We start from the raw sequence: 17506 nt of genomic DNA, 5'->3' as shown, positions 1-17506 counted from the left end.
CTCAAGGCTAGCAATCTACCTCGAGCCACAGCGCCACTTCTGGCTCTAGGTGGTGCTGAGGAATCAAACCTAGGGCTTCATGCATGCTAGGCAAGCACTCTACCACTAAGCCACATTCCCAGTCCCCTGGCTTCCATTTTTATGACACCAAATAATTTTATTCTGGATTCCTTTTTCTACAACCACCCCTGGTTGCCCTCTGGTCCTTTTACTGTCTTTGTTTTCAAAGTAGGGTAAAGTCCAAATTCCACAGCCACTGAGCTCTGTGGACACTTGTTTTTTCAAAAATTTTGGGGGGTGGCGGGTGGGTCCTGGGGCTTGAACGCTGTCCCTGAGTTTTTCTTTGCTCAAGGCTAATGCTTTACCATTTGAGCCACAGCTTCACTTCCAGATTTTTGGTGGTTAACGTGATAAAAGTCTCAAGGACTTTTCTACCAGGCAGAACTTCCAGTGCAGCCATCAGATCTCAGCTTCCTGAGTAGCTAGGATTTCAGACATGAGCCACAGGTGCCCAGTAGGGTGTTTAACAGACCTGCTGGCTGTCTATACTCTGAGGCCCCTCCCCTGAGTCTTCTATCTTCTGCTCCTCCAGGCATGGTAATGTTCCCTTATTAAAAATACTGATAGCCAGGCACAGGTGTCTCACACCCGTAATCCAAGCTACTCAGGAGGCTGAGATCTGAGGATCACGGTTCAAAGACAGCCCAGGCATGAAAATCTAAGCGACTCACCTCCATTTAGCCACGAAAAAACTGGAAATGGAGCTGTCTCAAGCAATAGAACACTAACTAGCCTTGAGCAAAAAAGCTCAGGGGCAGCCTTGAGTTCAAGCTCTAAGACCAGCAAAAAAAAAAAAACAAACACAAAACCAACCAACAAACAAAAACAACTGAGGGGACCTTGCCTTCCTACTGTTGGGCAAAGTTGCTGAGCTCTGCCAAGGCGCTGACCAGATCAAACAGCGCAGCTGTGTGTACTCCCCTGTGTGTTAGGATACTCTGAACACTGATAACAAATAGGGGACACCTAACACAAAGGCGTGAGGAGATGAGGATTTAGAGCAGGGCTGGACTGTCTACACCCTTCAGCCATTGCAGGAGGTGAAAATCCCTGTTTAAAACAATCCTTGCCCAAGCACTGGTGGGCTCATGCCTGAACTCATAGCTACTCGGAAAGCTGAGATCTGAGGATTTCAATTCAATGTCAGCCAGGACACTGACCCGCAAAAAGCCATACATGAACGTCTCAAGTGACAGAATATCAGGTTTGAGCAAAAAAGCTAAAAGTACAGCACCTAAATCCTGAGTTCAAGCTCCAGTACAGGCATTCAAAAAAACAAACCCAACCAACCCATTTGTGTTTTGCTGGATCGAGCTCATTTGAACACAGTATCTTGAGCTTACTGAGTTGGCACGCTGTCATTTGAGCCATCCCTCCAGCCCACTTTTTTTGCTAGTGGAGATGGAGTCTAGAGGACTTTTCTGCTCCAGCTAGCTTTGAACTGTGATCCTCCAAACCTCAGCCTCCGAGTGGCTAGGATTACAGCATGACTCACAAATACCAGTCTTCTCCTTAGGGCAAAATAGAAAGCCAAGAGTGTGAGGCTCTGGGTTCATGTTCCACTACTGGCGTGTAGGTGCACGTGCACGCACACGCGCGCGCACACACACACATGCGCACACACACACACACACACAGAAACCCCTCTGGAGGCTGTCTTAGAAAATCTCAGGAAGATAAAGTTGGTTGAAGGCTACTTGGTACCATCTCAGCACAAAAGGGCATTTTCACTGTGAGGAATGTAAGAAAGAAAGAAAAGCCAGGGCTGGGGATATGGCCTAGTGGCAAGAGTGCTTGCCTCCTATACATGAAGCCCTGCACTACATATATAGAAAATGGCCAGAAGTGGCGCTGTGGCTCAAGTGGCAGAGTGCTAGCCTTGATCAAAAAGAAGCCAGGGACAATGCTCAGGCCTGGCCAAAAAAAAAAAAAAAAAAAAAAAAACCAAAGAAAGAAAATCCCATAGCCTGGGGTTTGGAGAGAAAGCAGGGCTTTTCTGGGCCAATTTGGCTCCATATTCCCGGAACTGGTCCTCAGGCACCAGGAGCTAAACCCTTAGGTGAAGGAGTGCCAGGGGCCCACAGTGACAAGCAGAGCTAGGGAATGTCCACAGGGCGTTGGGTGGCAGGCAGACCCAGATTAATTAATTACTGCAAGGGCACAGAGAGCAGCAGAAAATGGGCAGGCAGCCAGGTGGCTGCTGCCCGCCCTGCTTCAAAGGGAGAAGGCTGGTGTAGACAGGCTATGGGGAGGGTCCAGCTAAAGGCAGCCCAGCACTGGGACATCCCTGACAGAGGCAGGGTACCCCCTGGATGGACATCAGGGCAGAAGCCTGGCCCACTCTTGGGCTGTCCTCATACCTGCTCTCTCTTCCCCAAAGGTACTGTGGAAGGGGAACCAAACTTAATCACTGATAACCTATGTCCTTTATTTTCATTAATTTAAAGATGGTGATAAGTCTTCCTTAAATCAACTCATTTTTTTTTTCCCTTTGGTTGGTCGTGGGGCTTGAACTCAGGGCCTGGGTACTATCCTTGAGCTTTTTTGCGTAAGGCTATAGCTCTATCATTTTGAGCCACAGCTCCTCTTCTGGTTTCGGTTTTCTGGTGGTTAATTGGAGATAACAGACTCACGGACTTTCCTGCCTGGGCTGGCTTTGAACTATGATCCTTAGATCTCAGCCTCCTAAGGAGCTAGGATGACAGGCATGAGCCACTGGTTCCTGGCTCAACTTACTATTACACTGAAATACAAATATACTTTTTTTAAAAATAAAATTTCTTTTATACTGTGTGTGTATGTGTGCGCCAGGAATCAAAGGCCCCCAATCACTGTTACCCCAGAGCTACACCCCTAGTCTCAACACACATTTAAGAAAATAAGACTTTATATAACAACCGCAATGAAACCGTTATCTCTTACCACAAATAGAAGATGCCTGTGAAAACACAGGAACACAGTTTCCTGGAGGAGGCTCCAACAAAGCCTCTAGATCATAAAATTAATTAGCAAGTGGAGAGCAGTTACTTGAGAAGTGCGGACTGGAGCCAGGGTTGCAACATGGGGACCTGGGTCCCTCCTCTCCTGCATTGGTCTCTCAACAGTCATCAGTTCAGACTGCTCCCGAGTCCTGGCTCCCGGAGGGCCGGGCCTGGGAGGGGAGGAAGAGCCACTTTTCACTCCCAGATTGAACCTCCCTCACTCTTAGATCTCCCCCATTATGGTCCCAGAGCTCTTCCCCCCCCTCCCGCCCCCACCCCCACCCCCACCCCAGGCAACCAGATTAGGAAATGACAGTTGAGGGCGAGCCAGCGAGGAGGTGGGTCTGGACTGCCCGCAGCCCGAGCTGGACCGGTTCTTTGATTATTGGGGTGCTCCGCGGTTCAGGCAGGGGAGACGCTTAGGGGGAGGTCAAGCAATGAATTCAGCCATCAGGGGTGGTGGGGCCTGGTCCCCCCTTGACGGAGCAGGAGCGCCTCCCCGAGTCCCCGGCTGGCCAGGTCTGGGGGAGAGGGGCGCCCGGGGGCGTCCGCGGACGGGGAGGGGGGGGAGGGAGGGCTGCAAACAACACCAGCTCCAGCCCTCCCGCTCCCGCAACCCTCAGACCTGGGCGCCCCGCCCCCCCCCCCCCCCCCGGCAAGAAAATAGACTTGAGGCTCTGGGTCTGTGTGTGGGAAGTTGATCCCGGGATGCTACTGGACAGGGATGGGGGGTGGGGGGAACCTCCACCATCGCTCGGCTCCTCCAACCTTTGCATACAGCCCCAGCCTCGACTTACCCGCGGTCGCACCCCCCGCGCAGTCAGAAGGCGGGGACACGCCCGGGAGGTCGCGGGGGGGCCCCCTCGGGCACCGCTCCCCCCCACCCCGCCCCGCTCGCGGCGGCGGGTGACGCGGCCCCTTTAAATGCGGGCCGCCCCGCCCTTCGCTGTCGACTCCGCGGCGGCCCCGGATCCAGGCCGGGCCGCGGCTCCCGCCGCCCAGCCCAGCCCAGCCCCGGTCCAGCCCGGGCCCCGCCGCCGCCAGCCCCGGCCGCCGCCCGCGCCCCGCGCCCCGCGCCCCGCGCCCCGCGCCCCGCAGGCACCGGCAGGCGCGACCCCCCGAGCCCCCGGCCCCCGGCCCCGCGCGCTCGCCTCTCCCGCCCGGGCCCCGGGGGCCTCCCCCCAGGTCCTCTCCCCGCTCCGGGGCCGGGGCCCCCCGCCGCCTGCCCGGCCCCCGCGCGCCCCGGCCCCGGCGCCCCGGGCCATGCGGCCTCGGCCCCGCCGGCGCCCGCCGCGCACCGGGGGAGATGAGGCTCCGCAATGGCACCTTCCTGACGCTGCTGCTCTTCTGCCTGTGCGCCTTCCTCTCGCTCTCGTGGTACGCGGCGCTCAGCGGCCAGAAAGGTGAGCGAGCCCCGCGCGCCCCCGGCCCCGCCGCGCCCGGGCCCCGCCGCCCCGCACCTGCGCGCACCTGGGCGGCCGGGGGACCCGGGCCGGGGTCGGGCCGGGCGGCGGCCGGAAGCGCGGCCCCTTCCCCCGGGCGGGCGGGCGGGCGGGAGGGAGGACGCCCCTCCCATCCTCGCCCCCACTTGTTTGCTGCTGGAATCACGAAATTCTCGCCAGTGGCCCAGCCCGGCCCCTGGCCCCGGGGGCGCCCCGGAACGGCCTCCGCGGGCACCTATCCCCGCGGGCGAGTGGCTGGACCGCGGGGGGGGGGGGTTCCCACTGAGGGGCAGGGACACAAGGTCACAGGCCCGGCGGGGAGGAGGGGTCCGGGGGGAGCGCCCGGCACCTGGACAGGGGCGGGAACGGTATCCCCACCCCAGCCCCAAACCCAGGGTGGGGGTGGGGGGTGGACAGCCAAGACATCCAGGCACTCTCCCCCCCACCCCCCCACCCACTAGCCCACATACACCCATGCCATCTGGCGCCCTCCATCCTGCCCCAGCCCAGGGCAGCGCTGCAGCTGTGTACACTGCTCCCTGGGGCCCAGCAGCCCTGCTCCATGGCACCCAAGTCCCCAGACTCCTCCCTGACCGGGGAAGCCTTCTGGCTGAGCTTCTGGCCTGTGCTGAGGGGGTGGAGGGCCTCGGGAGCAGCAAGCCCGGCTGGACCCTCGGCCGGTCACTTACAGTGTGGGCCTCAGTGCCACCACATCCGAAGCCGGGGCCTCCCCGTGCCTTTGAACTTGTCAACACACTTGGGAGTTGAGGGGGCCAGGCCCTAGCACTGTCTGCGTGGTTGCTTGGTACAGACTGGGGTTGTCCGGGTGGGCTGAGGAGGCCTGAGACCCGCAGAGGCCCTTGTTCACCCAGCCTGAGCGCAGGAGGCACGGGAGAAAGCTGCTTCCTTCCGGCCTCCTGGTCTTCCTGCAGGATGGGGCCGACCGAGCCCATGGCCTCCTACTTCCCTATCCTGTGGTGAGCTAGATGAAGCTGGGGGAGGAGGAATGGCTGGGGAGCTGGAGCAACTGCCCCCCCCCACCAGGATCCTGCCAGCCCAGTCCAGCCTTCGGCACTGGTCCTGTTTGGGTGAAGGCTTGGGTGGGCCTTAGGGCTCAGGGCCAGAAACAAAAGGTAGAGACCCCGAGGAGAGATTCCCCTCCGTCCTGGTCAAGAGGACATGGTGTGGGCAGAGGCTGTAGGGGTGGGAGAGTGGCCCTGGTTGAAGACCTGTGACTGTTCCCCTCTTTGTGGGTGGGGTGATCAACCCTTGCACCCCATCCTTAGGCCACGGTGGTCCCTATACACCTCCTCACGTCGGCCCTGGCTGATGTCGGGGGCTTGGGCACAGACCCCCAGGAGCCTGTGGGCCTGCTCTGTCCAGGGGCTGTCACATTCTGTGGGAGCCTAGCAAGGCCAGGTCCAGCAATCTCTGGGCTATTGTGTGAACCGTTCCCAGAGAACAACTCTGTAGTGACCCTGTCGTAGAGCTGCTCTGTGCCATCCTGACACCATGACTTAGAGAAAAGGCAAAGGAACCTGAATAGGCACCGGAGAGAGGAAGTGACCAGGAAGCCAGACAGGAAAGGGACATCAGGAACAGGAGCATCCTGGAAGCCGGACTCCAGCCAGAAAGGATTCAGATCCTGGCCTGACAGATCCAGGAAGAGAAATAGAGGCCCAGTTTCACACCCAGATGTGGGCAGATTTGTGAGGCAGCTCTGCAGGGCTCAGCCGCAGCCCTCAGCCAGGCAGCTATGGACCTGTCCTTAGGGGAGGCCAACCCTCAGCAGGTAGGGCTGGTGTATAGAAATCTGTTACTCTCCTTGACTCTCCACACAACCCCCCCCCAAGGGTTCACAGTGTATGGGCCTCAGGGCATCCTGATGATCTTGCTTTCAGGGGAGCAGCGTGAAAGCCCCCAGGCTTCTCCACTGCCCCTGGTGAGCCAACATAGAGGTCCCAGTGCCACAGGCCACAGCTGGGGCCCTTCCCTGGGGCCAGCTCCTCCTGCTTCTCTGCACTAGCAGGATGTGGATGGGAACAAAAGCCAAAGTCCTCCAGCTCCCAGGAGGCTCTGCCCGGCCAGCTCCCCACTGGACACCAAAGTCTCCCCAGGTCTTGCTCAGCTCACCCCCAGAGTTGCCTTCTCACCACCCAGCAAAGGTTGTAGGGGTGCGGTATAGAGGCCGGCAGTGCTCCAACGCAAGGTACAGCCTGCGGGAGGTCATCACAGAGCTTGAGTTTCTGGCTTAGATGGTAAAGAACGGAGTGGAATCCCAGAGTAGATGCAGGTCAGGCTTGATGGGTGGGCAGCAGCAGGCAGGGCAGGAACAGAAAGCTGGAGCCAGCTTCTGCGTGACAGAGAAATGACAGCCAGGTCGGTGTGGGGAGGAACTCCAGGGGCCTCAGGCCTTGGGAGAAGAGGAAGGCCCCTGGGGAAGGGAGGGCAGGGCAGGCCCCAGAGCAAGTGCAGGTCTGGGTGGTCAGGGTGGTTGAGGGGAGGCAGTGCTGCCCACTTGGAGAACTCTGATGGCACCACGGAGCTTGGCAGACTTAATCAGGGAAGACAACAGGAGTCAGAGTTGTGTGGGGACCCCCCTCCCACCTCCAGGGGCTTCTTCTTTGGACGGAGCCCCTGGCACAAGGTTGCCCATAGGTATGCGGTTGCTGCACACAGGAGGGACTCAGCATCCATACCAAGGGAGGTCCCTGAACTGCCCAGGAAGCTTGGAACTTCCTCCTGGAGTCTCTGAGGGTCTGGTGCCCCAGACCCTATCTCTATCTGCTACTGTTGTAACGAGGACACTGCTAGTGCTGCCCACTCTGGGCTGCACAGCAAGCTGAGGTGGCTACTCCGTGTTCAAGGGGTCAGGTTTCCCAGGTAACCTGGCCCCGGAGCCCAGCGCGGAGCCTCACAGATGGGTAACCGGACTCCGGCTCCCTCCCCCTGTGGGCTGTCCTGGAGTTCCTTGTGGCCTGGGCCTTTAGCCTGAGTGAGGCTAAGATTGGGGGCAGGCCACCAGGATAAGGGGTGTCTCAGGGGCATCCGCCCGGCTCCCCTCGTGCCCAGCCCTGTCCTCCAAGCCCACCTGCCTTCCCCTTTGCATTCTCTGTCCCTGCTGTACAAATGATGGAACTTATTTGGATCCTGACCTTTGGTGTACAGGGCTGAGGGTGGGCAATGCCAAGCCAGGACACTGTGGGGGTCTCTGAACCCCTTCAGGGGTCAGGCAATGGAAAGGCTGTCTGAGTTGGGAGAGTTCTGGCTTGAAAACAAGGCTTCCAGTGCTGCATACACTTTTATGATGCCCCAAGACAAAAGCGGCTAGAGGCAGAAGAAACAGCATGCACCAAAGCTCAGATGTGAGACAAGGAAGGGGAGGTGTAGGTAATGGCAAATAGAGAGTCCAAAAGCCACGCTAACCCAGGCCTGGAGCGCTCGGGCTGGCAGGAGCTGCTGGCACTTGGCCACAAAGATGTTGTTTATCATTCTGATTCTGGTTCACTAGCCCCTGCCCAGACCAGTGGGGCCAGGTGCCTGACAACCCCAGGGACTACACTATCAGGCAGCCCCACCTAGGTGGCTGCCAGCCAAGGGTGCAGCCGGAGGTTCTTAGGATGGCACACTGGCCCTTCAAGGTGGCACAGAGACGTAGCGTAAGTCTCAAACAACTCAGGTGTCAGTCTGTTCATTCAGAGCTTTTCCCTGGGCTGCTGACTCGTTGAGCAACTCCCGGGCTAGTTTCTCAACTTCATCTGCTTATCTGAGGACAGGGTTGGGGCCCAAACCACCATATTCCCATAGTCGTGTTCCCCACCCCCACCCCCACACACCTACACACGCTCCAGAGCCTGTGGGAGACCTAGACAATCCCGTGTGCAGTGAGCAAGCAGTCAAGTCTGGGAGGATAGTGAAGAATGGGTGTCTAGAAGGGGAGTCATAGACAAGGTGCCCAAGCTCAGTCCTACTCTGAGGGTGGTAGTGAGAGTCCAGAGCATCTGAGACTTGGGGTGTGGGCTGCTAAGACCTTGTCCTTGAAGGCAGGGGGGTGACAGGAGGGAGAAGGTGGACCAGGACTCAGAGAGACCTCCTAAGCAAGCATGCCCTAGGTGGAGCTCCGAAGGAGAGGGCTGTGGAAGGCAGAGCTCACAGGGCCCTCTCGAGGCCGCTCAACCCCTGCTTAGCATCTAGGATTGGGACTTGACAGTGACCTCAGAGGTCACCGCGGGGAAGGAGACAGAACTAAGAGAGGATCCGTTACCCCGATGAGGGCCTTTCTCTCCCCAAGCTTGAGCCTCTGGAACCCCACAGAGGTTCCCGAGACCCCGATGGGTCCCCACACAGCTCGTGGGAGGACAGATGGAGAGGGGCTGTCGCCCAGATGGGCGCTCAGCCGCGCTGGCTGGCACGGCCGAGGGGAGGGAGCGCCCCCTGGTGACGCCGGGCCGCCCTCCCCCTTCCCCTCCCCGCAGGCGACGTGGTGGACGTTTACCAGCGGGAGTTTCTGGCGCTGCGGGACCGTCTGCACGCGGCGGAGCAGGAGAGCCTTAAGCGCTCCAAGGAGCTCAACCTGGTGCTGGACGAGATCAAGAGGGCCGTGTCGGAGAGACAGGCGCTGCGGGACGGGGAGGGCAACCGCACCTGGGGCCGCCTCACAGGTGAGCGGCGGGGCGGGCCGCTGGGGGGGGGGGCGGGCCGCGCCCACGCCCGATCCATCCCTCCCCTCCGACCTGCCCCCCCTCTCCCCACAGACGACCCCCGCCTGAAGCCGTGGAACGTCTCCCACAGGCACGTGCTGCACCTGCCCACCGTCTTCCACCACCTGCCGCACCTGCTGGCCAAGGAGAGCAGCCTGCAGCCGGCGGTGCGCGTGGGCCAGGGCCGCACCGGAGGTAGAGCGGGGCGGGGGAGTGGGCGGGACGTGGGCAGAGGGGGCGTGGCGGGGCCGCAGGGGGCGTGGCGGGGCCGCAGGGGGCGTGGCGCGTGGGCCAGGGCCGCACCGGAGGTAGAGCGGGGCGGGGGAGTGGGCGGGACGTGGGCAGAGGGGGCGTGGCGGGGCCGCAGGGGGCGGGGTGCGTGGGCCAGGGCCGCTCCAGAGATAGAGCGGGGCAGGGAGTGGGCAGGACGTGGGCGGAGGGGCGTGGTGTGGGCGGAGAGGGGGCGGGGCCTCAGGGGGCGGGGCGCGTGGTCCAGGGCCGCTCCGGAGGTAGAGCGGGGCGGGGGAGTGGGCGGGACATGGGTGGAGGGGCGTGGTTTTGCCGGAGGGGCGTGGTGTGGGCGTGGTTTGGCCGGGCAGCGCCTCGCCGGCCTCGCCGGCCTCACCCGCCCCGCACCCCGCAGTCTCCGTGGTGATGGGCATCCCGAGCGTGCGCCGGGAGGTGCACTCCTACCTGACGGACACGCTGCACTCGCTCATCTCGGAGCTCAACCCGCAGGAGAAGGAGGACTCGGTCATCGTGGTGCTGATCGCCGAGGCAAGTGCTCCGGGGCCTGGGGGCCGAGGGAAGGGCCCCCCCCCCCCCAGCACGGAATCACCCGACGCCGGTCTGCGTGGGGGGGGGGGAGGGGAGGAGGGAGGGCGCCAATCAGAAGTGCGGTCCTCAGTTTCCAGTTTCGTTCACAAATGTATCCGGGCCGAGTTTAAAAGAAAGGAGCCACTCGCGCCCCCTTGTGGAGACGTGGCTACCCGGCCCCATCACCCCACCACGGCCAAGGCCCCACGGCCCCACCGCATCGCATCCTCGTGACCCACTGGTACCCAGCCTCTGGGCACCACCAGATGTGGGGACATCTGAAGCCTGCACCCCTCCCCACTTCCAGGCCCTTTGGGGTGGCAGTTGGGCTAAGAGAAAGTGCTTGGTCTTCCCTCAGACTGACCCACAGTACACGTCGGCAGTAACAGAGAACATCAAGGCCTTGTGAGTACTGGCATCTAGAACAAGCTGGTGGGAAGAGGGCTCTTGTTGGGGTGCTGGGTAGACAGGGACTTGCCACCTCCCAGGATGGCTCCTTTCCTCAGTGGGAGGGAGAGGGTGAGAGTGGACCAGGGCATTGGTGGACCTGCTTTGTGTGTCTGTGTGTGTGGAGGGGTGTCTGCTTGGTGAGCCTCTAGAAAGGGGCAGAAAGGGTCTGGCTGGCTTGGGGCCGCTCTCTAGATCCTGGCGAACTGCACATCTGATTAAGCCTCCCTGCCTCTTCTCCCCTCCAAGGTTCCCCACAGAGATCCATTCTGGACTCCTGGAGGTCATCTCCCCTTCCCCCCATTTCTACCCGGACTTCTCCCGCCTCCGAGAGTCCTTTGGGGACCCCAAGGAGAGGGTCAGGTATGTGCATCTCCAATGGTCTGCCCACCTATGCTGAGAAGCATCCCCCCATGGAGGGTGGTGGAAGGTCCCAGCCACTTGGAGGGTCACAGCTCCTGAAGCCCCTGCCCCTGGCCCACAGGTGGAGGACCAAACAGAACCTCGATTATTGCTTCCTCATGATGTATGCGCAGTCCAAAGGCATCTACTACGTGCAGGTCAGCCCCGAGGCGCTGCCCTCCCCTGCCCTGCCCTGCCCTTGCCTGCCCTGGCTGGACCTGACTTACGTACCCACACTGAGCTCCTCTCCCTCTCCCGACCTCCTGCAGCTGGAGGATGACATCGTAGCCAAGCCCAACTACCTGAGCACCATGAAGAACTTTGCACTGCAGCAGCCCTCGGAGGACTGGATGATCCTGGAGTTCTCACAGCTGGGCTTCATTGGTGGGCACCCCCACCTCCGCAGCTGTGCTCAGCTTAGTCCCACCCACACCCACCCCTTGGCTGCCATGCCCACCCCCTTCCCAACCCTCTGCATGGGATGTCTGCCCCCTGGAAGTTGGCTAGGAGACCCTCCCCATGGCCCCCGAGGGACTATGAGGAGGTAAGTGCTGCCCACTCAGCACCCTCTTTCCATTCCCACCCTAAGGGAAGATGTTCAAATCGCTGGACCTGAGCCTGATTGTGGAGTTCATCCTCATGTTCTATCGGGACAAGCCCATTGACTGGCTCCTGGACCACATTCTGTGGGTGAAGGTCTGCAACCCTGAGAAGGATGCGGTAAGCAGGGGCCACAGGGGAGGCAGGCCCACTCAGATGCCAGCCGGGGGCCTGCCCCTTCTCCACGTGTCTGATCAGAAGGCACTGCCGGCCCCTGGCAGCAGAGGCTCTGGGCTGACCCGAACCCTAAGGTGTCACCCCGCTTCACAGAAGCATTGTGACCGGCAGAAGGCCAACCTTCGGATCCGCTTCAAGCCGTCCCTCTTCCAGCATGTGGGCACGCACTCCTCACTGGCAGGCAAGATCCAGAAACTGAAGGTGGGGTGCACCACATGCTCCCAGGACATCATTTTGGCTGAGCCCAGCTCGGGTGGGGCCCAAGAATGGGGTTCATGCTCCTCTGCTGTGCTGTTCCTCCACTACCCAGGACAAGGACTTTGGGAAGCAAGCCTTGCGGAAGGAGCACGTGAACCCCCCTGCCGAGGTGAGCACGAGCCTCAAGACGTACCAGCATTTCACCCTGGAGAAGGCCTATCTGCGGGAGGACTTCTTCTGGGCCTTCACGCCCGCCGCAGGCGACTTCATCCGCTTCCGCTTCTTCCAGCCACTGCGCCTTGAGCGGTCAGTGCTCTGTCGGGGAGGAGGCAGGGTGAAGACCAGGGTACACTCAGCACAGAGAGCTGGACCGCAGGGTCCCCTCCCTGACCACTGGCACATTCTGTAGCTTTACTGCTTCCTAACTCCACCATGCCTTAAGTTTCCTGACTGGAAAAGGTGGGCTCAAACCTGGCACTAGGGTCTGGAAATGTGGCTTAGTGGTAGAGTGCTTGTTTAGCATGCATGAAGTCCTGGGTTCAATTCCTCAGTACTACATATACAGAAAAAGCCAGAAGTGGTGCTGTGGCTCCAAGTGGTAGAGTGCTAGCCTGGAGCAAAAGAAGCTCAGGGACAGTGCCCAGGCCCCGAGTTCAAGCCCCAGTATTGGGATGTGTGTGTGTGCATACACACAAAGCTGGGCTCCTGATTAGCACCTTACTATGCTGTAAAGATTGCTAGGCACTTCTGTGGGACTCAGTGATGCTGGTCGCCATTGGTCCAGCTCAAGGCCCTGGTTGCCTTGCATGGTGCATCTACTGGCCATGATGGTTTCAAACAAACAGCCCCCCCCCCGCCCCTGCAGCACCCCACTATGTACCCCTGGCCCAGGCCCGGTATCTTCCCTGCTGGTCCTTGGGCATCGCTCCCCTGCCCTCGGGCAGCGGCTCACCAGCCTTCCTGGCGGTCTGCAGGTTCTTCTTCCGCAGCGGCAACATTGAGCACCCAGAGGACAAGCTCTTTAACACGTCTGTGGAAGTGCTGCCCTTTGACGTGAGTGCCCTTTGGTGGGGTGTGGGGTGCTCTGAGGCCTTCCTTCTCCTGGCCATCTGCTCCAACCTCTTGATTTTTGCCCCTAGAACCCTCAGTCGGAAAAGGAGGCCCTACAGGAGGGCCGCTCCGCCACCCTGCGGTACCCTCGGAGCCCGGACGGTTACCTCCAGATCGGTGAGTGGAGAGCCAGGCTGGGCTGACTGAGGCAGGCCATTTAGGCTAGGCATCTGTTTGGACATTTTGAAACCTTCCGGTGCTGCTCTCCTGTCTCGCAGGCTCCTTCTACAAGGGGGTAGCAGAAGGCGAAGTGGACCCTGCCTTTGGGCCCCTGGAAGCACTGCGCCTCTCCATCCAGACTGACTCCCCCGTGTGGGTCATTCTGAGTGAGGTGAGGCGGGCAGGGCGCAGGGAGCGGTCGGCAGGGCCACGCACGGGTGGGCAGGGCCCTCCACTGACCCCGAGCCTGACTTTTCCAGATCTTCCTGAAAAAGGCCGACTAAGAAGATGGCTTCCCAGGGTGCTTTCTGGCCAGCTCTTCTGAAGCCCGTGTGGCCGAAGATGGCATCGCTGCTGGCCCCAGCGGGCCAGGCGTGTCCACCCTGCCCGGAGGGCTCTGCTCCCTGCTGAGCTCGGGCAGGCCTGGGGTTGCCGCTGGCCCGGAGGCCCCAGGAGCTGGTGCTGCCCCTGCCCGCCGGGCCGCGGCAGGAGGCAGGCGGTCCCCACACTGTGCCTGAGGGCGGGTCCGTTGCCGCCCAAACCCAAACCAACCTGTTCGCACCCCAGCCGGCTGGCTTGAGCCAGGCCGTTTTAGAAGAGCTTTTTCTTGGGCGCCCGCAGTCTCTGGCGCGAACACTGGAATGCATATACTACTTTATGTGCTGTGTTTTTTATTCTTGGATACATTTGATTTTTTTCACGTAAGTCCACATATACTTCTATACGAGCGTGACTTGTAATAAAGGGTTAATGAAGTATTGTGCTTTAAACGTCAGTGTGTGAAGAGCTAACCAGGCACCTCCCTGGCTGCTGCCTCTGTGCTCGCTCTATCCCCAAGAGATCCTTAAACTGAAGGTGGTAGATTGGGGGAGGCCTCAGCGCTGGGAAATCCCACTAGGTCCCGGGGGATCATGACCTTGACCTCTGTAGGCCATGCCAAGGACATAGTACCTTCTCTGTGTGTGCCAGCACTCCCAGAACAGAGCACAATACACTGTCACCCCTACTTTGCAGGAGGGAACCAGCTATCCACTCAGTCATTCAAGGGTCAGAAACTTAGAATCCAGATCCAGGTGCCCAAAATTGTTCTCAACCTATAGTATCCCTCCCCCCTGCCCCCCTGGTCCCCACGAGTATGCCACTTCACCGTCATGGGCTGGTATCAGCCTACTCCCACTGCCTTTGGGGAGAGTCGCAAGCCAAAGGTATTATTCCCAAACCTTGTTCCCCCTCCTCCATAGTTCTCTACCCTCAAGGCCCTGCTCATCTCTCCTTCCTGGTTTCAAGACACCTAATGCGGACCTAATGCGGTCTTCTCCTTTAAAACAAGCCATCTCTGTTTGCTTCAGGGCCTTGGTGCTGCTTGGAAAGCTTTTTCCTTTTGTTAGCCAGGCCAAGTTAATTTTGGAGATATTTTGTCTGGTCCCCTCAAGGGACCTTTATGATGGGAATCTATATTTGGGCTGGGAATGTGACTTAGTAGAGTGCTTGCCTTAGCATGCATGTAGCCCTGGGTTCAATTCCTCAGCACCACATACACAGAAAAACCCAAGCTCATTTTGAACCCAACTATCCTCTAGAGTCTCAGTGATTTAAAGGTGTGCACTGTTTTGCTGACCTACCTATACCATCGCTGACGTTGGAAACCGAGTGCTGACCCAAACAAGGGTCCTGCGTACCCCTAAGGAGAGACTGACCAGCTCTAGTGGTAAAGGAGGTGGGGATGCGACAGAGAATGGACTAGAGTAGCCCAGGATCAGCGGATGGGAAGTCCTGAGAGGAGGCGGGCTGGTGAGGAAAAGGCTGAGCGCACCACGTAGGTGAGGGGTGTTGGTCATTCCTGGGAAGGTCTGGGGGATCCTGCGGGACTACAGGCCGGGCCCCGCCTACGCCGCCTCCCGTCTGCCTCTCCAACCCACCGAGGCCGCAATCCCCTCCGACCCAGAGAAGGAGGCCAGGGCCAGTCACGGAGCTTTAATTTGGGACGATGACGCGGAGGTGGGTACCCTTCCTTTGTGCTCCCGCTCTTCTCGGCCGGGCCAGCCCAGGCGGCCTCCGTGTCTCAGGCCATCGGCAGCAGCCCCCGGAGCTGAGTGAGGAGCGCAGCACGCAGCCGGGCGGGGAGGAAATGGACCAACAGGCCCAGCGCAGCCATCGCCACGAGCAGCCAGAGCGCACGCGCGCTCGCGTACAGCGGGGCCAACCTGCGGCGGCGCTCCGGAGTGGGCGGGTCATTCTGTGGCCCCGCCTCCAGGAACGCCCCCTCGAGTTAGGCCCGCCCTTCCCAGACCCACCTACCGTGAATCAAAGGCAGCCACGTCCAATCCGCTGCCAGTCAGGGGAACCCCACCCCCACCCCCGCCCCCGGAGCCCCGCCCACGGGGAATCCGGGCCCCCTGTCCTCACCTGAGCTGCGGCGAGCGCGCGTAGCCCTGGAAGTAGCGGAGACGCTGGAACAGGTAGACCAGGCCGCACAGGGCCGCCGCGCCTGGAGAGGGGGCAGGCCGGGCAGGGTGAGCAAGACGGTGCGGGGACGCGAGGAGGCCCAGTGCCTGCGCCCCCGTCCTGACCCCGAGGACCTTCATGGAAGAAGATGCCGGCCACCCAGAGCATGGCGAGGAACAGCGGGAAGTACTCGCTGCAGTTCACCCTGCCATGGAGGCGAGGTAGGATGAGGGCTGATCCTTGGATCCTGACCCGTCCCCGTCCCCTGCTCCGCGCCCTCCCGCCGCGCCTCACTGGGCTCGGTAGACGCGTTCAAACTCCGGTGGGCCGGTGGTGAGGGGAGGCGACACGTGGAAGGTCCTGCGGGCGGAGATCACCTGCAGAGAGAAGTAGGCTGGCGGGGAGGGGGGGGGTGTCAAAGGCGAGTCACGTGTAGATCCTCTGCAGACCCAGGATAGGGCTCTTCCTCCCATCTTGGCCCCTTCGCTTCTCCACTATTAGCTTTGCTGGGGTATGGGGGAGGGTGATGCCCCTAGCAGCGCAACACAGGTTGGGGGGGAGCCACCACAGGGGACTTTGCTCCCAAGCCATTTGACTTGCAAAGCACAGGCAAATAGCTAGCTACCACTCTGAGCATGGACATCACAGTCTTTTAGTCCCTAGGTAGGTAGTGCCACTGGGGCAGAATTGGTTGTAGCCTCCAAGTACAAGGAGGCATTCACCCGGTGGCTACCTAAATCTCAGGGCCATGCTTGCTGGAGCAGCTGGGGTCGATGGCCAGCCTGTTCCAGCCGGTTCGGCCCCTTGCAAGCCCTCCCTCCCCAGGCTGTGCCTTCTCCTGGCCCACACATTGGGAGCAACGGTGTCCTTGAGCAACAGGTATTTCTGGCCAAGGAATTGGTCCTCTACAGCCCACCAAGAAAGGCACCACGCAGCCAACTCTTTGAGGTCTAGAGGGCAAAAGGCCCCACAAGGTCCCAGTGTGACTTTTTTTTTTTGGCCAGTCCTGGGCCTTGGACTCAGGGCCTGAGCACTGTCCCTGGCTTCTTCCCGCTCAAGGCTAGCACTCTGCCACTTGAGCCACAGCGCCGCTTCTGGCCGTTTTCTGCATATGTGGTGCTGGGGAATCGAACCTAGGGCCTCGTGTATCCGAGGCAGGCACTCTTGCCACTAGGCTATATCCCCAGCCCCCAGTGTGACTTTAAAAGCAGAGCCAGGGAAGAGTTCCCACCAGGATCCGCTGCTCCATCCTGTGTGCTCCACCCATCAGGTCATATAGCTCCATATGTCTGTGTACCACACTTAGGTCCTGGAAAATCTGTATCCCTCCTCCAAGCTTCTTAGGCTGGCCAAGTGGCCACCAGTCCCCAACCCCAAGGCAGGTAACTGGTAAAACTGCCTAGGGTTTCCACCCCTTAAGGGCTTTGCCTTCACCACCCCAGGAAAGTTTGTGTCTGAGCTGGGATTCGGGCCTTTTGTTATCCAAGTCTCCAGGGGCCCTGGGAGAGCTTGAACCTCGGTGTTAGGAGCCTAGGCCGAAGGGTCCTCTCCAGGCTTCACCTGGGCCAGGGTCTGCCAGCACTTCCCCAGGGCAGCAGGCCCTGTTCACCATCCAGCCCACCTTACCTTGCAACAGGACTCCCAGGAGGGTGATGGCAGCCAGAAGAGCCACTTCGTCCTTCATGGTGCTGGTAGTGGCCGGACCAGCCGCAGACATCTTACTAGCCTGTCTGCTGCTCAGAGGCCAGCCAAGGAGAGGAAGAGCCTCAGTGCTCTCCCCACCCTTCTCAGTGAAGGGGGGAGTGGGGGGGGGAGGCGTGACTGTGTTCACAGAGGCAGGGAGCCTGGCCAAACTAGGAGGGCGGAAACCACGCTGGGGACAGTCTGGCTACTTCCCCCAGGTTGTTTTGCCCCTTCCATGCCTAGTTCTATGCCCACAGAGCCAAAACTAGCAGCCAGACCCATACCA

At 60.2% G+C, this 17506-nt stretch overlaps 2 protein-coding genes across 3 annotated transcripts; one reads left to right on the top strand and one right to left on the bottom strand.

Moving 5' to 3' along the window:
- The first annotated feature begins 4127 nt into the window (after nt 1-4127).
- Nucleotides 4128-13848, top strand: Mgat4b (alpha-1,3-mannosyl-glycoprotein 4-beta-N-acetylglucosaminyltransferase B). 2 transcript variants are annotated; one of them, XM_048334078.1, is made up of 15 exons: nt 4128-4444; nt 8959-9144; nt 9238-9378; nt 9827-9960; nt 10358-10404; nt 10696-10809; nt 10931-11006; nt 11118-11232; nt 11438-11568; nt 11719-11826; nt 11936-12129; nt 12798-12876; nt 12963-13050; nt 13152-13264; nt 13353-13848. In XM_048334078.1, exons 1-15 carry the CDS (start codon nt 4348-4350, stop codon nt 13374-13376), a joined length of 1647 nt encoding a protein of 548 aa, XP_048190035.1. In that variant the 5' UTR covers nt 4128-4347; the 3' UTR covers nt 13377-13848. The 2 variants fall into 2 exon arrangements, with proteins under 2 accessions (XP_048190035.1, XP_048190034.1); XM_048334077.1 differs by having other exon boundaries at nt 4258-4444; nt 10307-10404.
- A 1231-nt stretch (nt 13849-15079) lies between these two features.
- Ltc4s (leukotriene C4 synthase) lies at nt 15080-17297 on the bottom strand. The gene is made up of 5 exons (XM_048334168.1): nt 17164-17297; nt 15832-15931; nt 15672-15742; nt 15499-15580; nt 15080-15296 (listed from the first exon to the last, which is right to left on the bottom strand). Exons 1-5 carry the CDS (start codon nt 17252-17254, stop codon nt 15155-15157), a joined length of 486 nt encoding a protein of 161 aa, XP_048190125.1. The 5' UTR covers nt 17255-17297; the 3' UTR covers nt 15080-15154.
- Between the last annotated feature and the right edge of the window lie 209 nt (nt 17298-17506).

Source organism: Perognathus longimembris, chromosome 25 (genome assembly GCF_023159225.1).
Source record: "Perognathus longimembris pacificus isolate PPM17 chromosome 25, ASM2315922v1, whole genome shotgun sequence".
NCBI lineage: Eukaryota > Metazoa > Chordata > Mammalia > Rodentia > Heteromyidae > Perognathus > Perognathus longimembris.
This window is presented reverse-complemented; position numbering and strand designations above follow the sequence as displayed.

Excerpts from the sequence above, each read along its gene's own strand:
- Mgat4b (XM_048334077.1), top strand. The coding sequence starts at position 4,348 with ATGAGGCTCCGCAATGGCACCTTCCTGACGCTGCTGCTCTTCTGCCTG. Across the intron at positions 9,379-9,826 it reads GGGCCAGGGCCGCACCGGAG|TCTCCGTGGTGATGGGCATC; the intron begins GTAGAGCGGGGC and ends CGCACCCCGCAG. Across the intron at positions 11,569-11,718 it reads GCAACCCTGAGAAGGATGCG|AAGCATTGTGACCGGCAGAA; the intron begins GTAAGCAGGGGC and ends CCCGCTTCACAG.
- Ltc4s (XM_048334168.1), bottom strand. The coding sequence starts at position 17,254 with ATGTCTGCGGCTGGTCCGGCCACTACCAGCACCATGAAGGACGAAGTG. Across the intron at positions 15,581-15,671 it reads CGGCATCTTCTTCCATGAAG|GCGCGGCGGCCCTGTGCGGC; the intron begins GTCCTCGGGGTC and ends CCCCCTCTCCAG. Across the intron at positions 15,297-15,498 it reads GCGCGCTCGCCGCAGCTCAG|GTTGGCCCCGCTGTACGCGA; the intron begins GTGAGGACAGGG and ends GCGCCGCCGCAG.